This window comes from Mus pahari, chromosome 16, assembly GCF_900095145.1.
Source record: "Mus pahari chromosome 16, PAHARI_EIJ_v1.1, whole genome shotgun sequence".
NCBI classification, from domain to species: Eukaryota; Metazoa; Chordata; class Mammalia; order Rodentia; family Muridae; genus Mus; species Mus pahari.
Genome location: NC_034605.1, coordinates 66,652,450 through 66,678,693, shown reverse-complemented (window position 1 = coordinate 66,678,693; position 26,244 = coordinate 66,652,450). Strand labels below are relative to the sequence as shown.

Below are 26,244 nucleotides of genomic sequence, written 5' to 3'. Positions count from 1 at the left end.
TACATTTACTTATTTCTTTAGTATGTGTGGAGGGAAATGTGTGTCAAAGACAGCTTGTAGGAACTGGTTCTCTTCCAGTAAGTAGATTCCTGGGGATTAAACTCAGGTTATCATACCTGCTGGCAAGTGCCTTTCCCCCCCCCCCCCCCCCCGTGCCACCTGAATGGCCTTTTGTTTTGTTTTGAGGCTGGATCTGGTTGTTGCCTTAGCTGGCTTCCAACTCCTTATGTAGCAGAGGATGACCTTGAAGTCCTGTTCCCCTAGCCTCCACTTCAAGTGAAGGTATTACAGGCAGTGTGGCCATACCCAAGTAATGAATATGTTTAGCATATGGACCTCTAGTTCCCAAGACATGTCTGAATACTTAGGAGTAATAAAAAGCCTTGTTTTTTTGTTTGTTTGTTTGTGGTTTTTGAGACAGGGTTTCTCTTTGTAGCCCTAGCTGTCCTGGAACTCACTCCGTAGACCAGGCTGGCCTTCAACTCAGAAATCTGCCTGCCTCTGCTTCCCAAGTGCTGGGATTAAAGGTGTGTGCCACCACTGAGGTGAAGCCTTGTTTTAAAAATATTACTTCAGCAGGATAACTATATATTTACAAAATAGGAAAATTCGTACACGGTATAACTATGTACACCTAAGATTGTTCCCTTTATTTAAACCATGTGCATTTTGTTAGAATTTCTAGTGGCTAGAATCTAGCCAAAACATTCTATTTGAAGGTGAAAGAAAAATCAACTGATGTATGGAAAGTACTTGGCTGTTAGACATTCAACTAACCCAGTCTCAATAAGTAATGAATGTGGGCCAGGAAGGTGGCTTGCTGGGGTAGATCATTTGTCCAGCACAAGCAAGGTTTGAGTTCCAAAAGCTCTAAAACAAAACAAAACAAAACAAAAAACAAACAAACAAAAAAAGGAACACACTAGACACACACACAGAAAATCCAGTAAGGTGCCTGCAGTAGCTCACACCAGGAATCCCAGCACTGGAGAGGCAGATAGCCATTTTCAGCCCAGTCTGGGCTGTGTAGTGGAGTACAACAAATAATCTGTTAGAATACTTTCTTCCATGTAATCCTATGGATTACAGTGGCGATTTAAAAAAAAAAAACAACAACAACTTTTCTTAAAGCTTCTGATTGTGACATCTGATGGCCCTTCTACTATGAGTCCTTGGAACAGTGTGAAGGACTTTCTCTTCCTGGGCAAGTTTTTGCTAACACTACAGACATTTTAAATGTAAGGCCTTCGTTGATGTCCTATGGTCACCCTAAAGGTGAACAAGCAGGTTCTTAAGGGCCCCTGGCTAAGGAAAGCCGTCCCACTCTTTTCCAGGCTTAAAGTAAGGCTTCAAAACAAAAGAAGTCAAAATGGCCCTAGGGGGAGGAACTCCGTGAAATCTGCATGTCTGAGAGGTTCTTTGGGGGAGGGGGAGAGGGACTGATTTATCCCTCTGACTCTTGACTTCCCTTTCAGACTAGACATTAAATCGCTGTGGACTACAGTCCTGCGGATGGGGAGTTTGGGACTACCGACTGCTTCCAGTCTCCTCGCCCAGGTAGATGCTACCGTGAAGCTGGGCTCTTCAAAATGGCAGCTATGGTCAAGTTCCAGAAAGGTCTGGTGACTTTTTAACCCAGTAGCAAAACATGGGGCGGTACCACTGCAGACCCAAAGGAGAAAAGGCCGATTGCTCAGCTGGCCACGTGCTCCAACACTTCGTGCTAAGTCGGACCGTGCACCTCGGCTACCCACAGCGAGAGCTAGCGCGCTCCTGGGTTGCGAGGTGAGGTGTCGGAAGGTGCAAACCACCGCGGTAAATCGCATCTCCAGGTGGTTTCACCGACGCTAAGAAGCCCTTATCGCTCCGATCGGATAGGTGGGAAAACGGCGCTGGTCTGAACTTCTAAGTTCTGAGGTCCACTCTTGCCTTGCGTCCACAGAGCTGCGGACCGTTTCAGCAGCCTACACTGTCCTAGCAGGCGGCCATGACAAGGCTCCCTTGGCGCGAATTACAGGGGAGACCCAAGAAATACTTAAAAAAGAAAAAAAAATTCCATCTCAAAGATCCGAAATGGAGTTATTAGGGTAGGGTTGTGCAGGAAGCCGGAGACTCGCTCGAGGAACTGGGGACTGAGGCTTCAACACCTGGACACAAGAGACAAAAGTTAGAGGGGTCCCACCAAGGGGTCGCCAGCACGCTTTCTGTCCGATTGGCGGAAGCGCTCAGACTTTTCTTTATGGCGTCACCGAGTACCTGCCTGTAGGAAGGCTCCGGTTGCGTGACGTCACGCCGCACTGACCAATGAACGGCCCGAGCCGGTAGGCCCCGAGGAGGGTTGTGGGCCCTTCTTTTTGTGAATGAAGCTCCACGGAACATCCCTCCTGGGGGTCCCCGGGAGCCGCGGCCCGCAGAGCTCGGACGCCCCGGCAGCAGTGTCCCAGGGAGCGCGCGCTTTGCTCCAGCCACCGGCCAGCGCTGTGGGGCCCCCGGGTCGTGGGTGGCGGGAGACGCAGCGCGAGGACCCGGGCCGGGTTGCCGGGCCATGGTCGCGGTCCCCTGACGGGCCGCGGCCGCCTCCATGAAGCGTAAGAGCGAGCGGCGCTCGGCTTGGGCCACCGCGCCCCCCTGCTCACGCCGCAGCTCGTCCTCCTCTCCCGGCGTGAAGAAGAGCCGCAGCTCCACGCCGCAGGAGCTGCACCGCCTGGAGCAGCAGGACGACCTGTACCTGGACATCACGGGTGAGCCCCGCCACACCCCCACGAGGCTCGCGCCTCCTCGAGCCTCTAGTCGCCCGCGCGCCCGCGGTAGCAACTTTACGGGAGATGGGCCGAGGGGTCACCCCTGCAAGTGAGCCCGGCCTCGGGAGCGGGGCGGCTCTGCCCTCGAACCCACCTCATCCCGGGATGAGCCGGCGCCGTTGTTCCCACGCGAGTCCGCTCGTCTGCTGAGTCCCCCTGGTCTTTGCTGTCCCGAGGGCCCAAAGCCTAACTGAGCCTCAGCAACGCGTGGGATCCGGCCCGAGCCCCTGGCCGTCCGACACCCCCTCCCCCTCCCACGCCGTCGCGCCCTCTCAGGCCTCCTGAGGGATCTTTGCCCTCCCTCTCGTGCCTCCAGAAAGGTGTCACGTTGATGGCGTTTGAACCACCAAGCGTGCTAAGAGCTCAGAGGTGTCACTTTTGAGAAATCCCCGCCAGCCGGAGCGGGTAGAAAAGCCGCTTTCGAGGGTGATTTTTTTTCTTAGTGCCTCAATTCTTGAAGACGAAAGAAATCCGTTTTGGCAGCCGCTCGGTTTGCCGGGGTTGATAGAAAAGCCAGAGCTTGCCTTCGTTGTACTGATGGACGTGGAAATGCGTTGTCAGCTGCATAGCTGTCTGCGCGGTTGAAGGAAGGTACCGCGTTTTCTGGGGCGGATGGTGTCCACCTCTTCGTGGGGTTTTAAGAAAAGGTTTCCAGGCCTTGAACTTGGGACTTTGTTAGGTGGGCCCTCGATTGGTGACATTTATTTATTTAGGAAGTGTTTAGACAAACAGAAATTTAGTAGAAAGTATGTTCTAGATTGATGGGCAACTAGAAGTAAAGGTTTTTTTAGGATTTGAAGGAGGAAGAGAAAGGGCTTGTTTTAACTATAGCCCCTAACTAGTGTCTGCTCAGGTCTATCGGTGAGTGACCCTGAAGGAGGAGACACCAGCTTGCCCGGGTTCCTTCCAGAGACTTAGTGCTGGTTGAATCTGCACATTCTTTATGCTCTTTTTTGTATGAGGCAAACTTATTCTCATATAGCTCTAAATTGTAAAGATACACGGAGTATACTGAGAAAACTTCGTGGCAAAGACAAAGGAGTGCCCCCTAAATGTAACAGATGTTGCCAAGTTCTCGTGAATCTTTCCAGAAATATCCTTGACTGGCACACATATGTATCTATTCTTTGCAAACCCATGCAGGATGGTATACAATTGATTTTTTTTTTTTTTTTTTTTTGCGTTGCTCTGCACAGTACTTCATAGTAGAATGCTAGCCTCCAAATGGTATGTTCAAAATCTCATTTGATTTTACTTTGTAAGCCAAAGGGTGTGCGGCTTTAAAGGGTTAAACTCTAAAAGTGTTTATGGATTTAAACGCGTTTATAGTTTTAAACGTTTTATGAACATTTTAGACAGTTCTCTGTTGAATATTTAGGTGGTTTTCAACAAGAAAAATTGTAAGGCTGGGTGTGGTAGCCCATGTCTTTAATTCTAGTACTTTGGAGGCAATCAGATTGATCTTTGTGAATTCAAGGTTAGCTTGTGTACTTAGTGAGTTCTAGGATAGTTAGGTCTATGTAGAGAGATCTTGTCTCAAAACAAAAAGAAAAAAATTGTAAGATTTAGGCAGTTCTCATTAAGAAAAATTGTTAGTGGATCTGAAGCTGACATTCAGGGCCTTTGTGCATGCTAGGCCAGCTCTTCAGCTCTGAGATAGGACCCACCAAAAGAATATTGACCTCAGTCATTGGGGGAAATCTTTCTCTTTTATGCACAAAATCAAAATACTGTCCAGTTACAAGCCTTGATAATGGAGCAGTCCAGACTTAGTGCAAGATGCTGCACTAGCTCCAGGGGACAAGGGTTGTAGCCCTTCAGTGAGTAAATTCAGTTTCCTGAAAGAAAGAAAGAAAGAAAGAAAGAAAGAAAGAAAGAAAGAAAGAAAGAAAAGAACCAAACAAACAAAAAACCCAAGACACTGTTTCTGTGTTATTTGCTAAACAAATTGATTTTTTTTCTAAATTACTTACTTGTATGTGTATGTATGTGTGCCTGAGTGCATATATGTGCACCACATGGATGCAGTTCCTGAAGAGGCAGCAAGACGCATCAGGCCTCCTGGATCTGTAGTTACAGGTGGTCAGGTGCTGGGGGGAACCGAACTTGGGTCCTCTGCAAGAGTAGACATCTCTCAGCACCATGCGCCCCTACACCTTTAAAAACATTGGGTCTCATATAGTCTAGCCCAGCTTGGAACTCACTTCACCACACCAGACTTAAACATGGGATCCTGCTGTTTCAGCCTCCTCAGTGCAGAGGTTACAGGCATCAGCTACCACATAAAGTGACAGAGCTCAGATTACTTTTATTTCTTATTTTGTGTGAGGTAGTAATGGAGGGAGGGAGGTATAAGGCTCTGTGCTTAGCAAAAGGCTGGTCCCTTCATTTACAACTCGTTTTCACATCACTCGTTGTTTTATTGTTATTTGCTTTTTAAGACAGGGTCTTACTATGTAGCAGGCTGGTCTGGTACTCTGGGTAGACAAAGGTGGCCTTGAACGCACAGAGATCTACCAGAATGAGGTATATGAGCAGTGTTTAATCCTTCACTTTTTAAAAACTGCTTTCTTACTTTATGTGTGTTGGTGGGTTGGGGAACGGGAAGGGAGGGACACACACACACACACACACACACACACACAGAGAGAGAGAGAGAGAGAGAGAGAGAGAGAGAGAGAGAGAGAGAGATTGAGATTTCACTATTACTATGACTGTATGCGCAAGTCAGAGGACAGCCTGTGGAAACTAGTTCACTTCTTTATGTTAGTTTCCAGAATTGCATGCAGGCTCGCCTATCAGCTGAGCCATTGGGATGTTCTCTGTTTCATTGCCCAGTGCTGTCCTGTTGTATGGCTGAATCACGATCTCCTTAGCAGTAGTAAGTTGGGATTTGGGAATATGTTAGGTTCTATGGCAAATGACTGCAGAAGCAACTGTGGGTGGAGTCTTCATACTTATTCATATACGTGTGACTCTGTGAGTTTTAGAAGTGAAAATGTTGGGCCAGCGTTACACAGTGGACTTGTGGACTTGCATGCATATGGCCACTGTGCACACTCATTCATGTGCACACTTTGCAGGGACAGGCTTTCAGCTCCTTTGGATGCATAACTTGTTGGGATGTGTGGTAACTCCATATTCTCACATCTCACATGGGCGCTTTCACCGTCAGCTTTCCTGCCTTTGAGGTGCCAGTCATTTCTATGTCATCTTTACTAACACTTGCTCCTGAGCGGGAAGACTTTTGTAGTAAGACATGGTTTGGAAATATTAAGGCATGCTGTCTGTTTTGCCTGCTCTGCCCCTAAGACTTTCCTAAAATTTACTGTGCAGCTGAGGATGACTTTGAATGCCTAAGCCTTTTGCTTCCACCTGAGTGCTGGGGTTAACAACACAAATCATTGTGCCTGGTGTCCTGTGATGCTGGGGACTAAACCAAAGGTTGCATGCATCCCAGGCAAGCACTGAGCTCCAGCTCTAGTCCCCAAACTCTTTTACCCTAAAGACCCCTTTTTTTAAAAAAAAATTTTTTTTTTCAACAGGGTTTCTCTGTGTAGCCCTGGGTATCCTGGAACTAGACCAGGCTGGCCTCCAGTTTACAGATTCGTCTGCCTCTGCCTCTGCCTCCTGAGTGCTGGGAATTAAAGTCGTGCACCACCAGCAAACAGCCAGCAACCCCTGTCTTTGTTTGTTTGTTTGTGCTTTTGTTTTCCAAGACAGGGTTTCTCTGTGTAGCCCTGGTTGTCTTGGAACTCACTCTGTAGACCAGGATGGCCTTGAACTCAGAAATCCCCCTGGGATTAAAGGCATGCACCACCACAGCCCAGCAACCCTTGATATTTTTATAGCAGCCTGTTAAATATGTAAATGAATTTCTGCCAACACCAGGGTCTTTGACTGTGTGCTGTTCATTTTAGATGTTTGTGTGATCACTCCTATTTTGACTAACTATAACTAGCCTGATTTCTTTGGGGTTTACTCCTACCAGGAGCAGACCTTCTCAATAGGGGTTTAATTCCCACCTCAATCCAATCAGTATGCTTTGCTACTGTTTCTGTTTTGTTTTAAACTTGAACTGTATTTCTGTTGTACCATGAAAACCAAATCTCCTAAAGATGGTGAACTGCAGCAAATGCCCTGAGATACTAAAAATGCCACAGGCAGCTTCTATTAGTTAAGGAACTAGGGAGAAAAGAGGACTTGAGTTTTTAGTGTGTTGGAAACTGTAAGACTCAAAATTGGGGGAAATCTATGAGAAAAATTAGTTGGACAAAGGCAGGAATTTTATCTTCCTATGAACCTCTTTGGTGCCAGAGTTACAAAGCTTTTTTTAATTATCAAGTAATTAAAATAGAGCCTTCCATTAAATGAGCATGCCAAGCTTCCTTATTTTGTTTTTTGGGTTTTTTTTTTCTTCTTTTCTTTTCTTTTCTTTTCTTTTCTTTTCTTTTCTTTTCTTTTCTTTTCTTTTCTTTTTTCTTTTCTTTTCTTTTCTTTTTTTCCCCCGAGACAGGGTTTCTCTCTGTAGCCTGGGCTGTCTTGGAACTCACTCTGTAGACCAGGCTGGTTTCCAACTCAGAGATCTGCCTGCCTCTGCCTCCCAAGTGCTGGGCCTTATTTTGTAAATAACAAGGAAGGTCTTCCTGGTCCAAGAACATTTGTTTTGTTTGGAGGTAGGCAGTGATGACAGAGTCTCACTGTGTGTAGGCCTTGAACTTGATATGTGTGTTAACCAGCCTTGAACTCCTAGAAATGTGCCTGCCTCTGCCTCCTGAGTTTCTCACCCACCCAGGACTTCTTTATGTGACCCTGGCTGTCCTGGAACTAGGTCTGTAGACCAGACGGAGGCCTCAAATTCACAGAGATCTGACTGTCTCTGCCTCCCGAGCACTGAGATTAAAGGGGTGAGCAACCACTGCCCCTTCGACTGAGGACATTTTTTTTTTTAAAATATTTTATTTATTTATGGTTATGAGCCACCATGTGGTTGCTGGGATTTGAACTCCGGACCTTCGGAAGAGCAGTCGGGTGCTCTTACCCACTAAGCCATCTCACCAGCCCCGACTGAGGACATTTTTAAGCAATTCAACACAGCTGTAAAATCTGATTGTTTGCAGGGTCTCATAGTTGATACAGAACATTGATTTATTTCATTTTACTATTTTATCTTTTAGGTTTCTAATTATTGAAGAAAATTAGTAAATAGTTACTATTGGCTGAGTCAGGACTTTGTTTTTATTTTACTTATGCTTGTTTTTAGAGACAGTCTTTATTCATGTAGGTCAGTGTACCTTGACATTGATAGGTAGCCAAGGATGACTTTGAACTTGTGACCCTCCTGCCTTCTTCACCTCTGTAGTGCTGTGATTACAGGCATGGTTTATACAGTACTGGGAATTAAGCTAAGAGCCTTTACTAGGCAAGCTCCCTACTGACAGAGCTGCATCTGAAGCCCCTGCTTTAAGTTTCTTTATTCTCCCTCCTTTTAAGTTTCCTAGGGTCTGCCATGATTTAGTATATATCATAATAACTTAGGGGAGAAACTCTAGTTGGGGTCACGCTAGTCTAGTCATTTCCAAGCACTGGGTGTGGTGTGGCAGCACAGGCTCCTCAAACAAATGAGAGCAACCAAAGCAGCACTCCCCTCTCCTCTCTCTCTGGGATGTCATTGGCTAGGGACGTTTATTCATTCATTCAAGAAGTGGTTATTGAATGTTACTATGTAAAATCCTCTTGCATATTCATTGTTTGACCTGTGGGAGTGTATTTTTCTGGATAGAAGAGGAAATATTGTGACATAACAGAGGACAAAGTAAATCCATTTCCATTGCTCCTGTTGTAGCCGAAGTGGCCAAGTTTCAGGAACTGACTTCAACATGTCCGTTTGACTTTCAGCCTGCAGTGTGCTTGTGCACTCTTGCTTTTGTTGCATCCTGTGAACCCGTCTTGACTTCTCTGCTTCCTAGCTCTAATGCATCTTCTAGCTCTGGCAGTCCCCCCCCCACACACACACACAGGCAAAGAAGTTAAGCCTCAAATGTTATTTCTTTTATGGCTTTATAGTGGCCAGGCTAGTAGGTGAGGGGGAAGTGGTACAGGACCAGCCCTAAAGCCAGGGAATCACCAGCCAGCGGTCACAGGCTATGTTCTGTGTTTATAAATGATGTTGGAGAGAGCTGAGCCAAAACCACACTGAGAATTCCTAGGATGTAGGTAGACGGCACTGGTGCATGCTGATAACAGTTCTGGAAAAAGTCTGATTGTGAGTTATAGGGAAGGTGCTTTGTGGGTGTGCAGTTTTTAACATTTTAAATTATGTTAATTATTTCTCTCTCTCTCTCTCTCTCTCTCTCTCTCTCTCTGTGTGTGTGTGTGTGTGTGTGTGTGTGTGTGTGTGTTTGTTTGTTTGGGAGTGGGTGGACGTATGGCAGTCAGAGGACAACTTGCAGTAGCTATTTTTTTTTTCCCTTCCACTGTGTGAATCCTAGGGTTTGAACTCAGGCAGTCAGGTTTGAGCAGCAAGCACCTTTACTTACGGATCCATCTTCCCAGCCATGTGTGTGTTTTTAAATAATTTCAAGTGGATATGTAGAGATAATATGACCCTTCACTTTCCTGTGAGGATCCCATCAAATGCTGGAGATTAAGTGATTTGGGCAAATGGATGGTCTCTGTTTAATAAAGCTGTGACTGCCCAACCTTTCCTTTTTCCAACAGATACAACTGCTTCATAGTTGTACAAAAATTACCTGGCACGTGGGACATTTGCCAGCTCATCCCACGAGCCACTTAGGCAAGCAGGCATGTGATGACGGTCTCTTGATGAACAGTACCTGCAAATTGAATTTAGAACTGAGAAACAAGTGAATTTGGACAAATACACAACATAAATACAGTATGCAGGTCATCCTTGGTGCGTGCTGTTTCCCAAGTTGACCACAAGCACAGGCCCAACTTTCAGACACATCAGTTATTCAGCAGTACCCATTGAATACTATCCTCAGGTGCTAGGAATAAAGACACGATACCAGGACATCTCTGTTCTCCTGTATTTGTTTTTGTGTTGAGAAAACAGAACTTGGAAGGTGAGGGTGAGAGACGGGGTGGCAATCGAGTGCTGTGCTTGAAATCTACAGGGCAGGTTTTGAAGAGCGAGGTCTCAGGCCAAGCTTTTGGAAGGCTGAAGTACTCAGGAGAAACCTTACTTGGTCACTTGGACTGATTGTTCACAGCTTTCTGGAGCCTCGATTCTCCAGTGTGTCAAAGATGAAATAAAGGGAATGCTGGAGACATTCATGGCCTGGTCTCCAAATGCCTGGATTGAGGCTCCAGGGTTACCCAGGTAACAACGGTGGAGTGGCACCTGGTGACAGCAGTGAGAGGTGGAGGTCATTCTGCTTGAAGGCTCCTCCCAGTTGAGAAGCGCACAGTCCCCTATCCATCCGTGAATCAGCAGGGAGGCATGAGTGCTCTTGTGCTGACAGCACCTGGCTGCTACACTGCTGGCACAGGATGCATCAGAGTCAGCGATGAGGCCAGCCTTCAGAGACACTGAGTGTCCTTTAAAGACTTCAAAGAGCACCAGTACACCAAAGCTCCAATCTCACGTCTGAGCTGTTATCCTGCAGTGCTTATGGGTTGTTAGTTTACTCGTGTCTCGATGCTGAGGCTTCATGCGGGAGCCGCACGCAGGTAGACGGTTTTAGAAAGCAACAATACTGAGCCAGTGACCATTTTTCCACAATTGTTAATTGCAAGCATGATTGTGTCCTAGCATATCTCAGTAGACTTAGTATTCCGCAGATAGCCACTCAGTGGTTTGATCTGGAGTTGTTACAGGGGTGAAGTGGGGGGGCTTACAACGGCAGACATGAACAACTTCATCGGTAGCAGAGACATGTTATGTGTAAGGGTCAAAGCTGGAAATAGATTTTTATTTTGACTTTTTTTTTTCCAGAGATGAGGACCAAACTCAGGGCCTTGCACTTGCTAGGCAAGTGCTCTATCACTGAGCTAAATCCCCAACCCCGGAAAATAGATTTTTAAAAATTATTATGAATTAAATTTTTTTCCTTTACATTTATCTGTGTGTGAGTGCCCTGAATTAATGTCTTTATTTTTATATTTATGTTTGAGGTAGGGTATTCCTATGTAGCCCTGATTGGGCTGGAGCTTATTACTAAGTGGACCAGGCTGGTTTCAGACTCACAAAGTTCCACTTGCCTCTGCCTTCCAAGTGCTGGAATTAAAGATGTATTTAGTTGCTGTAATTTCCAATCCCGATAAACCCATATAAAAACACATACAATCCAATTATAAATGTAAGCTATATGCCTAGATTGGGCAGATCTAGACATTACACTCACTTATTCCTCAGCTATAAGACCCTTTGTTACTTACGGTTTCTCCTGGACATGTGGTTCAGGTCCATGGAGGCTTCCTCCTCTTCTTCTGTCCTCTCCTCCTCTCTTGCCTCTTCTCTCTTCTCCTGCCCCCACTCTCAAACCTCCTGAGAGGAAGGTTCACATGAGATCACCTGAGTATTCGATGGACTGCTCTTCTGGGGCAACCCCTCTTGAGGAAGCAGAATTAACATCAGAATACAAACAACAGCAGGACAACCCACACCAGTATTTTATTATTTTGGCTAAGATTTAAAAACTGATGTTTGGGGAAGGTCACTTCAGTAAACAGTATTTTACCATAGCTACAGAATATCTTCACCTAAGTCAGTCCTCTAAGATGCTTTTTATTGGAATTTTTTTTTTTTTTTTTTTTTTAATTTTGGGAGCAAAGAACTGAACATACTGTTTATGTGACCTCAGAGCCATTTGTCACCTAGAAGGCACCTTTACCAGTTGCATAAGCAGGATCAGAAGGTGAAGAAACTGTACTAGACATATAGAATTGGAGTCTTTAGGAGCTAACCAGTCTTCCAACATGGCTTTTTTATTTCATTTTTAAAGCTTTCAAACTTGGTCATTTAGCTTCTAGTTGGGTTTTTGTTTGTTTGTTTGTTTGTTTTTTTAATTTTTATGTGCATGAGTGTTTTGCCTGCATGTGTGTCTGGTGCCTGCTGAGGCCATAAGTAGGTGTCAGATCCCCTGGACCAGGAGTTACAGAATGTTGTGGGGTGCTGGGAATGGAGCCCAAGTCCTCTACTAGAGCACTAAGTGCTCTCAAGCCCTCATAGCGTCTATTGGTTTTTGTTTGTTTGTTTGTTTTGTTTTTGTTTTTGTCTTTAGATGACCTGGCTTCAGTATTATGCAGAGATTATTGTAGAAAATAATTTCCAAAAAATAGAGTTGATTATAAAAACAAGGCAGGAGAGATGACTCAGCAGTTAGGACTATATACTGTTCTTGTAGACGAAGATTCCCAGCAGGCAGCTTACAGCTTCATCCTTTTTTTTTCTTAAATTTTCTAAGATTTATTTATTTATTATATGTAAGTACACTGTAGCTGTCTTCAGACACACCAGAAGAGGGCATTAGATCTCATTATGGATGGTTGTGAGCCACCTTGTAGTTGCCAGGATTTGAACTCAGGACCTTCGAAAGAGCAGTCACTGCTCTCAACTGCTGTCTGTGCCATCTCTCCAGCCCCAGCTTACAGCTGCTTATAGCTTCAGCTCTAGGCGAATTCAGTGCCCTCTTGGCTTCATTTAGAACCTGCACACATTAGATATGCTCACATAGACACATAGTTAAAAATTAGAAATAAATCTTAAAAGCTGATTTTAACCTTCCCAAAGTAGAATATATATATTCTAAAGATTTTAAACTTACATTTATTTAGTGTGTGCTTGTGAGAGAGAGACTCTGTGTGTGTGTCTGTGTGTATGTGTACATGAACAAGCATAGATGCTGGAGAACTGGTTTTCTTATTTCACAATGTGAGTCCCGAGTATTGAACTCAGTTTTTTGGGCTTGGTGGCAAGTTTCTACAAGTTATGCCGTCTTACTGACCCTTAAAGTCAAGGCTCTCGAAGTGTAATATGTACACCTCATCTGGGCCCTGTTTTGATAGAGGTTTTATGCCCCCTTCTTTTTTAAAACAACTTTTCATGAATATTGCTCCATTTAAGGTAGTCAGACCCTTGGCTACTTTGTGGTTCTTTCTGATACTTTTAAATAGTAAAATCTAATCTGTGAGTTGTGATTCTTCCTTGTGTCTATTTCTGCTTGGTTTGGTTTGAGGTGACAGCAGCTCTGACTGTAGATCACCTTCTTTACAACTGAAGCTGAAACTGCCCTTCCTGTGAAAAAAGGAGTTGATCTCTGTATACATGTAATTCCAAATGTGATTTCCGGGTATTTTTTTGTTATGAATGGTAAATGATGAATGTTTTTGGTAGTACCAAAATTTGTCTTTTAAAATTGAAGTACCTTAAAATGTGCTTTCTGAAATAATATTTACAATTAACTGATATAAGAGCTATTCTTTTTGGTTTGTTTGGAGAAAGGGTCTTTAAAATAATAGTTCTTAGGCCAGCTTGGCCTACAGAGTGAATTCCAGGACAGCCAAGGCTACAAAGAGAAATCCTGTCTTGAAAAACCAAAAAAAAAAAAAAAAAAAAAAGTTCTTTCTGTTTTCTAGGCATTTCTGTGCCTACCTGGCAGGTTTATATAGTTTGTTTTTTTTTTTTAATTATTAATATTATTCAGTGAAGCACAAGGGAAATTTCATGAAATGCTAGTTTCAATTTGGGTTTCAGGGAAGGGCTTTTATGTTTTGTTTTGGGTTCAGACAGGAAAGGTGCTAGGGATGGGTCCCAGGGCTTCTTGTATGATTGACAAGCTCTATCACAAAATTACAGCATTAGTCACTTTTTTAAAAAAGTATTCTAATTTATTTTGATTTTCAAGTTACTCAAATAAGGGAGCCAGTGGTCCCATCCATATAATGACATATTTCAATAATTATTCTCACCCCTCCTCTCATGTATATAAGTGTTTTGCCTGCATGGAAGTGGACCCTGTGCATTCGATAGCCTGAGGAGACAAGAAAAGGCCATCAGATCCTCTCAGTTGGAGTTAAGGATGGTTGTGAGCCACCATGTGGGTGCTGGGAATGGAACATGGGTAGCATGCAAGGGCAGCAGGTGATCTTGAGCACTGAGCCACTGCTCTAGGCCTGTCTAGTTCTTTCTAGTTCTTAGTATCATTTATCCAGAGGAACAGTTCCCTTAAAGGGTGCATTGTTAACCAGTCAGAAGATTTAGTCCCTCTGTCTGGAAAGCAGAGGAAAGCTGTGCTGGAATTAATTCTAGACCAGCATCACACATGACTCCATGACTTCCCAGGTAGTTCACTTTTATACCATTAAAATTCTGTTGGCAGCCTGCTTTTCACAAAAGCAAAAACATCTTGTTCCTGATGTCACTGGAATTTGTTGTTCCTTCAGGTTCTCATTTGAAAGTGAAATTATTCTCAGCTCTGCTGTGCAGTTTACGACATTGATCTCTTTATACCCAATCCATAATGCTTTAATATCGTTTACGAATTTCGAATTCTGCAAAGCTCTCTATTTTAGGACCATCTCTGCTGAATCATTCTCTGAGTTTTGCTCTTCTGTATGAATTATTCTATGGAATTAATTAAAGTATCTATTCAGTAAAGATTTATCACACAATTGCTATGAGCAAGAAATTGTACAAAGGATTTATTACTGAGGGAGGGGGCAGAGGACTGGAAGATTTATAATATTGTATCCCTATCTCTAAACAGGGAGAACAGTAGATTTTTAGTCATCTCAGAGAAGACAGCTAACAAGGACTTAACCACATGGCTGTTCTCGTTAAAATATCAGTTTGAGATAGTTTTGTGTTTGAAGTGTCATTTGACAGTACCTGCATAATTTCAGTTACTTTTTCCAGTGTTTGTAGAAAAGGATCCATTTTAATGGTGTATCTTTGTGTGTCTCTCTGTGTGATGTTTTACGTTTGTTTTGTTTTTTAATTCTACTATGTTTTACCTTTGTTCTGTTTGGACACAAACTAGAGTCATCTGGAAATAGGGAATCTTAATTGAGGAATGTCTTTTATCAGATTGGCCTCTGGGCGTGACTGTGGGACTTCTGGGCTAATGATAGATGTAGAAGTCTCCCTTATTGCAGAACACGGAGCAGTAAATTAGTCATCCTAGTGAAGACAGGGACCAGGGACTCAATTCAGTGGCTTCAGATCCCACCGCCAGGTTCCTGCTTGACTCCCCTCAGTGATAGACTGTTACTTGGAAATGTAAGATGAAATAAGCCCCCCTCTACCACAAGTTGCTTGTGGTAGAAGCCACCGAATATTAAGTTGCTAAATATTTCAGTAGCTACATTAGGTGTGTGAGCTGAACTGAAAAGCACACCAACTTTCACATTCTTTTAGGGTGCTGAGGGAGAAGTGCTTTGACAAGGATGTGTGATGTAATTTAAAATTATGTTCTTAACTCTATGAAAGATGTTCTCAAACTGCCTTTGGAATTAATTGTTGAAATACTAAGTAGCTTGTTGGAAGTGCCTCATACATGAGACTGAAACATCCTAACATGCGTTTCTTCCCCTTTTGATATTGAAATATCAGCAAAGCTTAGTTTATAAAGGTAATGTGTTCTTGTTTTAAGTAATTGAATCTGAAAGGGCCTAAAGCACAAATTCAGTCAAGACACAGACACTTTTGGGTACATTTTCTATTTTCTTTTTTCTTTCTTTTTTTTTTTTTTTGAGACAGGGTTTCTCTGTGTAGCCCTGGCTGTCCTGGAACTCACTTTGTAGACCAGGCTGGCCTCAAACTCAGAAATCCGCCTGCCTCTGCCTCCCGAGTGCTGGGATTAAAGGCATGCGCCACCACGCCCGGCTTGGATACATTTTCAAGTTCCATCCTTGCCTTGGTTGCAGGGAGAACTGCAACAGAGATCTCAGGACGGTGCGGTGTTCCTGCCTGCATGCAGACCGGCGCCTTGTCTGCATGGGCAGAACACCTTGGGGTGGGTTCGCACTCCTGCCTGCTGAACCCACTGTGGATCCGAACTGGAGGACGAGAACTCCTGAGAAAGAACAGGGCTGCAAAGGAAAATATGGGGCCTTGGCAGGTGTCTGATCAAAGCCCTTATCTTTAATGTCAGGACTGGCTTAAATACAAAGAAGGGTTCCCAGCATTCCCCTGAGTCCTTAGAAGTTGCCACGGTGCTCTCGTGATGATGGGCAGTCCTGGCAGTGGTGGGCAGGTGTCCGACGGTGGGCGGTGACAGTGGGCGGTTCGAGGACGCTGTCCAGATCCAGGGTTCCAGGAAGAAACTCCCAACCTGTCTGCAAGAGGCGGAACACAAGGCTTAGAGGGAGGAGCCAACAGGACGGGAGCTGGGAAAGGTGGCTGGTGCTGGCTTTGCTGCCTGCAAAGGGAGGACACTTCGTAGTGGATGCCTTGGGATGATGGGATACCTAAAGTTTGAACTGAGATTTTTAGAGTTTCCTTCCTTCCCCCCTCCTTTCCTTCCTCCCTTCCTTTCTTCCTTCCTAATTAAAAAGTGCTTTTTGAGACCGGTTCTCACTCATTATGTGTTCCTGGCTGGCCTGGAACCTGCTTTGTAGACCAGGCTAGCCTCATATTCACAGATCTGCCTGCCTCTTATTCCTGAGTGCTGGGATTAAATGTGTTTGCCACCACACCCAGCTATATTTTATTTAGTTCAAGCACATGCACACATGCAGGAGACAGTTATATCCTGCCCGAGGGTCTTCAGATATCAAACTCAGGCTGTCAGCCTTGGCAGCAGAATACACTTTTCTTACTTTCTCTGTAGAGCAGGAACTAACTTATTTGGTTTTTGTTGTTTTTGTTTTTGTTTTTTTCAAGACAGGGTTTCTCTGTATAGCTCTGGCTGTCCTGGAACTCACTTTGCAGACCAGGCTGGCCTTGAACTCAGAAATCCGCCTGCCTCTGCCTCCCGAGTGTGACTTTATTTATTTAATTTTTTAAAGATTTATTTATTTATTATATGTAAGTACACTCTAGCTGTCTTCAGACACTCCAGAAGAGTGAGTCAGATCTTGTTAAGGATGGTTGTGAGCCACCATGTGGTTGCTGGGATTTGAACTCTTGACCTTTGGATGAGCAGTCGGGTGCTCTTACCCGCTGAGCCATCTCACCAGCCCGACTTTATTTGTTTATTCAAGCACTTCATTCATTTAATTTTTGAGGCAGGTTTCAAGTGGCCAGGCTACTTTTTTACTAGATAGCTACAATTTTACTAGATAGTCAAGGAAGTTCTTGAACTTCTGATCCTTCTGCCTCTATCTGGGTGCTGGGATTTCAGATGTATTTCCTCAGGAATTTTTCCTTAGTTAAAACATTTTGAGTTTCCAAAATGAAGATGTCCAGGGTTTGCAGGCATGTTTCTTAAAAATTTTTAATTGAAGCTTTAAGAACTCCTATTTAGAATGATATATGAGGGCTCAAGTCCTTGAGCAGAAATGACCAGAAGATGCTGTATAACCAAAGCCCACCCCATTGTGAGTGAACATACAGATATGGCAACCTGGAACACATAAGTACAGCCTGCCAGCAGCTCAAATAGGTTGGAGAATGTCCTTTTCAGGTGCCTCAGTTGGCCAAATCTCTTTCAGGCACCTCAGCTAGTTTCTTCTGCCAGACAGCTTATCCTGTTTCGGTCTTCTTTGCAGCTTTGTTTGTATGAGAATCTTTGCAGCTTGGCTTCATTTTGTCTGAGAGGGACTCTTCAGCCTTTCTTCATTTTTGCAGAGAGGGGCCTAGTGAATATGATCAGTTTCAGGGACTTCCTGGGTTTTTTTTGTTTGTTTGTTATCATTGTTTTGAGACAAGATTTCTCTGGAACTCGCTCTGTATAGACAAGTCTTGTCTTTGAATTCAGGGATCTGCCTGCCTCTGCCTCTGGAGTGCTGGTATTAAAGGTGTAAGCTTCACCATCTGTGGACCTTTTGCCTTCCTGTTTTTAAAAGCTTCCTTGCCGGATCGATGTTTCAGTATGGGAGGAAACTGTTACACAATCGTGCATTCAGGGGAAGGAGGGAAAGGGAAAAAAAGCAATCAATCTGCAGATTCTAGTCATCTGGGGCTGAAGAATCAGCTGTCATTAACAAGAAACCAGAGCTTCTGAAGTGAAACATTTGGCTTTTGGAACAATCAATGCTAGTGAGCCTGGCTGAAGAATCAGCTGTGATTAATGAAAGCAGCAGGTCTGAGGCTCATGAAGTCTTCTGTGAGGTGCACAAAGAGTCAAGGTCAAGACCTGTAGGTAATAAGGTAGCAGTTGTGTGAGGAGCACCCAAAAGGCCAATGGGCAGACAGATCCTGACTGTGGTGAATGTGTTAAGACTGGAAGAATCAAACCATTGCCAAGGTGCAATGCCAGGAATGGATCTCCATGGAGACTCAGCGGATTCAGAGTCAAGTTCCATTTCCAGGAACTCATTGTTCTCAACTAAATGGAGCGTGTCCGAGGGTCTGAAGCCAACTCTTAAGTCTGTTTTCTAACAAGCTAGGTAACAACTGTTAGGAATTCTTGAGACTACTGTAAGATAGACACCCCCCCCCCATGTTTAACCACTCAGGACTTTGATGGGCTGTGTGTGATAGCCTTGTATGACGTCATATAGCTAGCAAGGAGAGAAGTCATGGGTTACAGGATGTGATTTAGTAATTACCCAAAGCCTTCCACTGGTACCTTTTGGTTGCATTCTCTTACTGACCAAAGCCTTGCACTGTACCTTGTTTCTTCAGATGAATTCATTCTTTTTTAGTACAGGGAAAACAAACTTGTTACCGCTCATCCTGTCAGATGTGTAATTGAACGAAGCTGAAGCTCTCTCCTGGGATCCGGAGTCAGAGATCATTCCTTTCCTTAGCCTACTGAATATTGGTTGGCAGCATTGGAATTTACTGGACTAATTAGTTCCTCTCATCTTACCTAGCCCTTTAAGCCCGTTTCCTGAACTAAGGGTGCAGTTACTATTCTGGGTTCTTAACACACTAATGTATGCCAGCATTCTGGTCACACTTGATGGTACTGTCTTGAGAACCATTGAAAAAGATAAAATCATCCCTAGTCATTTAGAAATATTTGCCTTTTTCAGGGACAAGTTTGGGAGCAACTGTGGGGACACAGGTGGCAAGTTATGGAGCCTCAACAACTTGGTATCTGAACAAAGAGGGCTGTGGAGAGCTCAGTGGTAGAGCACTTGTTTAGCATGCACAAGGCTCTAGGTTCAATCCCCAATACCATATACATAAAATTTTCATGTTTACTCTTTTAAAAATTAATAATGCTTATTTGTTGTTTATCTCTGTGTGGGTGGGTGTTATACAGCATACCATAAACTCTGAGGTCTGATATTATTTGATGTCATTTGGGCATTGCTGGGTACCATGAGATCATCACAACTCAGGTGTCGAGATGTTTCACATGGGCTACCCCCATATTGTCATATCAACTTGAGAAATATATACAGAACATTTGTTTGCTTGAGACAGGGTTTCTTTGTGTAGCCCAGGCTGACTTGGAACTCTACCTGCCTCTGCCTCCCAAGTGCTGGGATTAAAGGCATGCACCACCACTGCCCACACAGAGAGCTTTTTGCCCTAAAAAAAAAAAAAAAAAGAAAAAATCAAAGCATGCACAGCTTGTCTTAAGAGCCCTTGGCTTCCCACTTCCTGTGGAGCTGATGCCAGGCCTGTGCAGCACAGAGAGCACAGAGGCTGTGGCAGGGAGCTAAATGACACTACAGGGAAGTCAGCTGTAATTAAATGACCTGTAAGTAAAGGTGGGGATGCCTGGCAGAGCAGCATGGCTTGGCCATCTAGATTGATGATACAGGACTATTACTGGTGGGCACCCCACTGCTCCCTTCTGCTTTCACTCTGCTGGGCAGCATTCCTCAAGATGCAGAGCTTGGGGGGGAAGCTCACTTTTATGGATTTCTTTGTTCCTAGCCCACCTTGTCCTCTTAAATAAAATCTTGCACGCCATCTCATCCAAAATAGGCAGTTTGGTGTGGAATTCGCTTCCCTGAGCTACTTAATTACTTCCCACCAGGCATTCACAGAAGTCATGCTGAGATGCAATAATGAGAAATGCGCTGAGGGCAGTCGCAGTCAGAAATGCTTGCCCAGCATGCACAAAGCCTTGCATTCTATCCTTAGCCCTGCCAAGGTGATGCCTGCCTTTACTCAGTGCTGGGAAGGTAGAGACTGGAACAGAGAGGCTTTTCCTCAGTCCTTGCTGTGTCTGCATATGCCCCACCCCTGAGTCAGTTCTAACCGCATAGACTGGTTACTGTTGGGATAGTGAATGAGGCAAATAAATTTTCNTTCATTTTGATTCTCAAGGGGTTTTTACTTTTAGGATGGTTAAGGCTTTTGGTGATGGAGGTAGTGGAAAAGTTTGTGAAGAGATTTTTAGTTGAAATAAAATAAATAAAGTGATTATTGATAAAATGATTGTAATAAATCATGTAGATGTATCTAGTTGTGGCATATCACTATGGAGATTTAAGGTCTCTAACTTTAACTTAAAAGGTTAACGCTCTAAGCTTCATAGTGAAATTAAATTATTGAAGCTGATCAATTTTCAAAATATTTTAGAGGTACTATTTCAAGAACAATAGGCATAAAACTGTGATTTGACCCGCAAATTTCAGAGCATTGGCCATAGAATAATCCTGGTCGATTTGATGTTACTGTTGCTTGGTTTAATCGTCCTGGGATTGCGTCAGTTTTTAATCCTAGGGAAGGAACAGCTCATGAGTGAAGAACATCTTCAGATGAAATTAATATGCGAATTGGAAGTTCTATTGGTAAAACAACTCGATTGTCAACTTCTAGAAGTCGAAGTTCACCTTGTTTTAAGTCATTTGTTGGAATTATATAAGAGTCAAAGCATAAATCTTCATAATCAGTATATTCATAGCTTCAGTATCATTGGTGACCTATAGTTTTGACTATTAATACGGGATTGTTAATTTCATCTATCATATATAGAATGCGTAGAGCTGGTAAGGCAATTAAAATAAGAATTACGGCTGGTAGAATTGTTCAAATAGTTTCAACTTCTTGGGCGTCTATTGTGCTTGTATGTGTAAGTTTTGTTGTTAATATAAGTGAAATAATATAGAGTACTAAAGAGCTAATTAAAAAGACAATTATTAATGTATGGTCATGAAAATTTATTAACTCTTCCATAATAGGAGATGTAGCATCTTGTAAGCCTAATTGAAATGGATAAGCCATATAAGATATATAGAATATCAATCTATAATTTAACTTTGACAAAGTTATGTAATTATTTTACTAATATCTTATTGAGAAAGACATATAGGATATGAGATTGGCTTGAAACCAGTTTTAGCGGGTTCGATTCCTTCCTTTCTTATTTAACTTTAACAAAGGTTGGTTCTTCAAAAGTGTGATAAGGTGGTGGGCAGCCATGAAGTCATTCTAAATTTGTTGAAGAATAAGTTACTGATATAACTTCTCGTTTAGAAGCAAAGGCTTCTCAGATTATGAAAATTATTACGAGAACAGCTGTTAATGAAATAAATGATCCCATAGAAGAAACAGTGTTTCATGTAGTGTAAGCATCTGGATAGTCTGAGTAACGTCGTGGTATACCTGAATGGCCTAAGAAATGTTGAGGAAAGAATGTTATATTAACTCCTACAAATATAATAGCAAAGTGGGCTTTAGCTCATATATCATCTAATGTGTAGCCTGAAAATAGTGGAAATCAATGAACAAATCCAGCCATAATAGCAAACACTGCTCCTATAGATAAAACATAGTGGAAGTGAGCAACTACATAATATGTATCATGAAGAACAATATCGAGTGATGAGTTTGATAGGACGATTCCAGTTAGTCCCCCAACCGTGAATAAGAAAATGAAGCCTAAGGCTCATAGTATAGCTGGAGATCATTTAATATTTCCTCCATGTAGAGTTGCAAGTCAGCTAAATACTTTTACGCCAGTTGGAATTGCAATAATTATGGTGGCCGATGTAAAATAAGCTGCCACAGCCAAATGACATTGCGATTGCTTTGTATCCCTTGATGCTCTCTGCTGTCACCTTATTTGTTAGGTTCAGGGTCTGGGGCAGCCCAGAGAAATCAGCCTTGGCCACCTGATCCTAGTAGGCCAGTCAAATGAGGCATAGTAAAAGCATAAAAAGGAATTTATTTAATGTGGCCACATTGAGAAGAGGAATGAATAAAGAGATCCAGTGCCCATCCCAAGTTCTAGGGTTCTGATGGGGAATTTAGGTTTAAATAAGTGTCGGAGCTTGCCATGACTGTGCACACCTTTAGTTCCAGCACTCGGGAGACAGAAGCAGGTGTATCTATGTGAGTTCCAGCCTGGCCTATGTATCAAGCCATCGTCGTTTGTCATTTGTCGTCATCCTCCTCCTCCTCCTCCTCCGCCTCTTCTTTTCTTTTTTTCGAGACAGGGTTTCTCTGTGTAGCTCTGGCTGTCCTGGAACTCACTCTGTAGACTAGGCTGGCCTCAAACTCAGAAATTCACCTGCCTCTGTCTCCCAAGTGCTGGAATTAAAGGTTTGCGCCACCACTGCCTGGCCCAAGCTCATTTTCTTTTCTAATTTTAGGTTGCAATATAATTATTTATGATCTTAAGGTAATTATGTTAAGATTACCATTCATTGTGTTTCAAGTCCAAAGAAGTCAAGATTCTTTTTTTCAATTTAATTTTTAAGTTTATGTGTGTGTGTTTGTTTGGTATTCCCATATTCATGTGGGTACCCTTGGAGGACAGAAAAGGACATTAGATCCCCTGGAACTTGGATTGCAGGTGGTCATGTCCCACCTGAGGTGGGTTCTGGGAACAAACTCAGTTCCTCTGCAAGAGCAGTACAGCTCTTAACTGCTGAGCTATCTCTCCAGCACCCGAGACGCTTTCTTAAGCTACCTATTCAGCTCTGGCTCCTTGAAATTATAAAGTACAGCTTACGTACAATCAAATGTGTAGTTTGAGTTTATGAAGTGTATGAACCACTGCTCTGAACCTTCTTTCCGTGGGATTCCTTGTCCCATACCCACTCCATGAACATGTCAATTTTTTTTAAAGATTTATTTATTTTATTTTATGAGTATACTGTAGCTGTACAGATGGTAGTGAGCCTTCATGTGGTTGTTGGGAATTGAATTTTTAGGACCTCTGCTTGCTCCAGTCAATCCTGCTTACACCGGACAATCCTGCTTACACCGGTCAACTCTGCTCACTCAGTCCTTGCTCGCTCTTGCCCAAATATGTATTATTATAAATAAGTACACTGTGGCTGTCTTCAGACTCACCAGAAGAGGGAGTCAGATCACATTAAGGGTGGTTGTGAGCTACCATGTAGTTTCTGGTATTTGAACTCAGGACCTTCGGAAGAGCAGTCAGTGCTCTTACCTGCTGAGCCATCTCACCAGCCCCGAACATGTCAATTTCTGTCTGGGCCAGTTTTGCCTGCACTTGAACTTTTGTGTACAGAATCCTGAAGTGTGAATGTCTCTGCTTGCTTGAGGTCAGAGGTGCAGGTGTTGGTCTCAGCATCACACACTTGCTCTTTTTGGTTGGAGTGGTGTTCCACTGGGGAGTCTGCTCATTAACTGATGGTCTCTAGTTGTTACTGATTGCTTCTAGTTGTTGTCTATAACAAAGCTGCTGTGCATATTTGTGCTTCTTTTGTAGACACTTGGAACTTTTCTTGGGTATATACGGAGAAGTCAAAAGGAAAGTTAACTTGGAAGAAATTGCCAACCATTTTTATTGGGGTTTTGTGTATATCTGTGTGTGCACATGTGTATGGCTGAGCCTGCAAGTGGTTGAAGAGGCCAGAGTCAATGTTGGGTGTCTTCTTCTTGACTCACTGCCAGTTTCCACCCTCTCACACACTAGCATATGGGGTTCTAATGTATGGAGGCTTCTTTTCTGTGTCTCCCTTTTTTGTTAGGAGTAGGAAGGGGTGAGGTTAGGTTGGAGAGTGTTTTAGTTTGCCTTTCTGTTGCTATAATAACACCATGACTAAAAGCAACTTGGGGAGCAAAGGGTTTATTTCACTTACAGGTCACATCTAGGATGACCTAGGGCAAGAGCTGAAATAGGAACTGAAACAGAGACCACGGAGGGACTTGCTTCATGGAGGGGCTTGCCCAGCTAACCTTTTTACACAGATAAGGGATGGCACCACCCACAGTGGGCTGACCCTTCCACATTCATTAGCAATTTTAAAAAATGCCTCAAATACCACAGGCCAATCTGATTGGGATGGTTCTTCAGTCGAGGTTTTTCTGCCCAAGTGACTCAGAAAGGCACAGAATCGAATTGTCCTTCTGGCAAAAAGGACTTGGGAGGACTGAAATAAAACTAAGCAAATCCAGGAAAAACAAAGGATGTTCTTTTTTTTTGATGTGGGGTGTGTGTGTGTGTGTGTGTGTGTGTGTGTGTGTGGTGCCATGCCATGAGGAGTAAGTGGATCCAAGGTCAGTTGCCATTATCAAGTTAAGAAACACTGTGTTCTTTGCAATTTAGGGTAGTGCAGGTGTTTGGAAAGTCCCAAGGACATTGTTGGATAAGGGGCTTCTTAAGCCTGATTAGTATATGACTTATGGGACATGGCCATAGTCAGTCAGCTTTAGGTTTGAATGTGTTCTTTCCCTGCCTTCAGTTTTCCTTTGAGGCCTTTATTACTTAAAGTCTTGTTTGCAGGAGGGTCAGACACCCACTTTGATGCTTTTCTGTGTTAACAGAAATTAATATTATTTTATGGTTTTTAGGAGTTTAGGCATATGCTCATGGCTCTATTTCTTTCCCGACAAGCAGACATAGTCTTTCTAATCTTGGTCATCCTAGTGGACCGGAGGTGCTACTTCACTGATTTAATGTGCACTGCTCTGACTTTGCATACTTCTTTTTCATGAGCTACAGGCCATTTATTTTCTTTTGTTAACTATCTTCAAGCTTTTGTTCCAGTTTTCATTTTAAAAAATATAATGCTGATGTATTAATCTATGTGTGCCATGGGGGGGGGGGAACACCACAAAACTACCGTAGTAGTGTTTTTTAAATCCCTCTGAATTTTTCTAAAGGAAAGTTATTAGAATGGGCTAGAATTGTGACTTGTCCAAATTGTTGTTTTGAGAGACTTTAAACATAGCAGATAAAGTATAATTAAGACCTTGCTTCTGATAAAGAAAGGCTCAGCTTCCTAATTTGTGGGTGCAAACTCATATAGAGCTGGTGACTGAATGTGGGGGTTAGCTAATAGAAAACGTTTCTAAAATGTGCAGCAAGTGAATATTGTATCCTTGCTTGTGTTGTTGCCTGTGTGGCTTCACTGCCTCCTTTGGTTTTGAACATACGGCGCAGTGATTTTCTGCCGCGCATGGCTCTCCATGTGCAGTATAGCCATCACTGGTCGGGAAAACCTCAGATTGCAGGGTTTTACTGCACTTGCAGTTCTCTTCTCTCACAGAGACGTTTTGTTTAATTACGAAAAGCCAAGACTTTTAGTAATATTTTCTGCTCCCGTCCTCGGCACATGTGTTGAACAGTCTATCTTTGGACTGTGTTCTGGTAGACTGATTTTATTTCTTTTTTTCTTTTTTTTTCCCCCCCGCCCGAGCCCTGGTAGACTGATTTTAAAAGTTGCCAACTTGGGTTTGTTCAGCAAAAATCTTCAACTGAGCTTTGCCTTGAGATAGGGACAGAATTGGCAGTTTTTGAAATCACCTTAAACTTATGCCGTTTATACTACATATTTATGTAAAATAGCATGTGTTCTCAGCACCAATGACTGTAAAATCAAAGTGTTAATGAACTCCGAAGAAATCTTTCAGATGCGTTGTGTCCTGTAGTATCAGATTATTTGCCCAAAAATCCTTTTGTTTGTTTGAAGACAGCGTTTCTCTGTGTTAAGTCCTGACTGTTCTGGACTCTCTCTCTCTCTGCAGATCTGGCTGGCCTTAAAGTCACAGAGATCTAATTTCCTCTGCCTTCTGAGTGCTGGTTTAAAGGTGTGCACCAGTATTACCCCCGCCAAAAGTTTATTCATGTGAATGTAAAGAAGCACATCCACTTTATTAATATGTAACTTGGGTTTAGTCTTTGACAGTGAAATTTACATGTGTGCCAAAGAATTGCTTAAAATTACGTTTTTTCCAGATTTACCAGTATATACTTGATTTGTACACTTATTTTATACACCTATGTTTAACCTAAGTTAACATAAAAAAATCTGTGGGCAAAGTGGTTTCCTGTAAGAAAGTTTAAGAGGGTCTGAAATGAAGTTTTTTCAAAATGTTCCTTCAGGCAAATCTTTGTTTTGAAATGAGGTAAATATTGACATGCATCTTTTTCCCCCCTCTGAAGTTATTACTTAAATAGAAAAGTAAGAATCTGTTCAAGTTTCTGGCTTA

At 43.0% G+C, this 26,244-nt stretch overlaps 1 protein-coding gene across 7 annotated transcripts in view; it reads left to right on the top strand.

Annotated features, from left to right (window-relative positions):
• The first annotated feature begins 1,485 nt into the window (after nt 1-1,485).
• Nucleotides 1,486-26,244, top strand: part of Cdc14b (cell division cycle 14B) — an 80,504-nt gene continuing 55,745 nt past the window's right edge. For all 7 annotated transcript variants that reach the window (XR_003845376.1, XR_003845377.1, XM_029547355.1 and 4 more), the window contains exon 1: nt 1,486-2,741. Coding sequence is in view for 5 of the 7 variants with exons in the window: in XM_029547355.1 (XP_029403215.1) it covers nt 2,582-2,741 (160 nt within the window). In the remaining 2 variants the exon portion in view is untranslated. The remainder of the gene's footprint in view (nt 2,742-26,244) is intronic.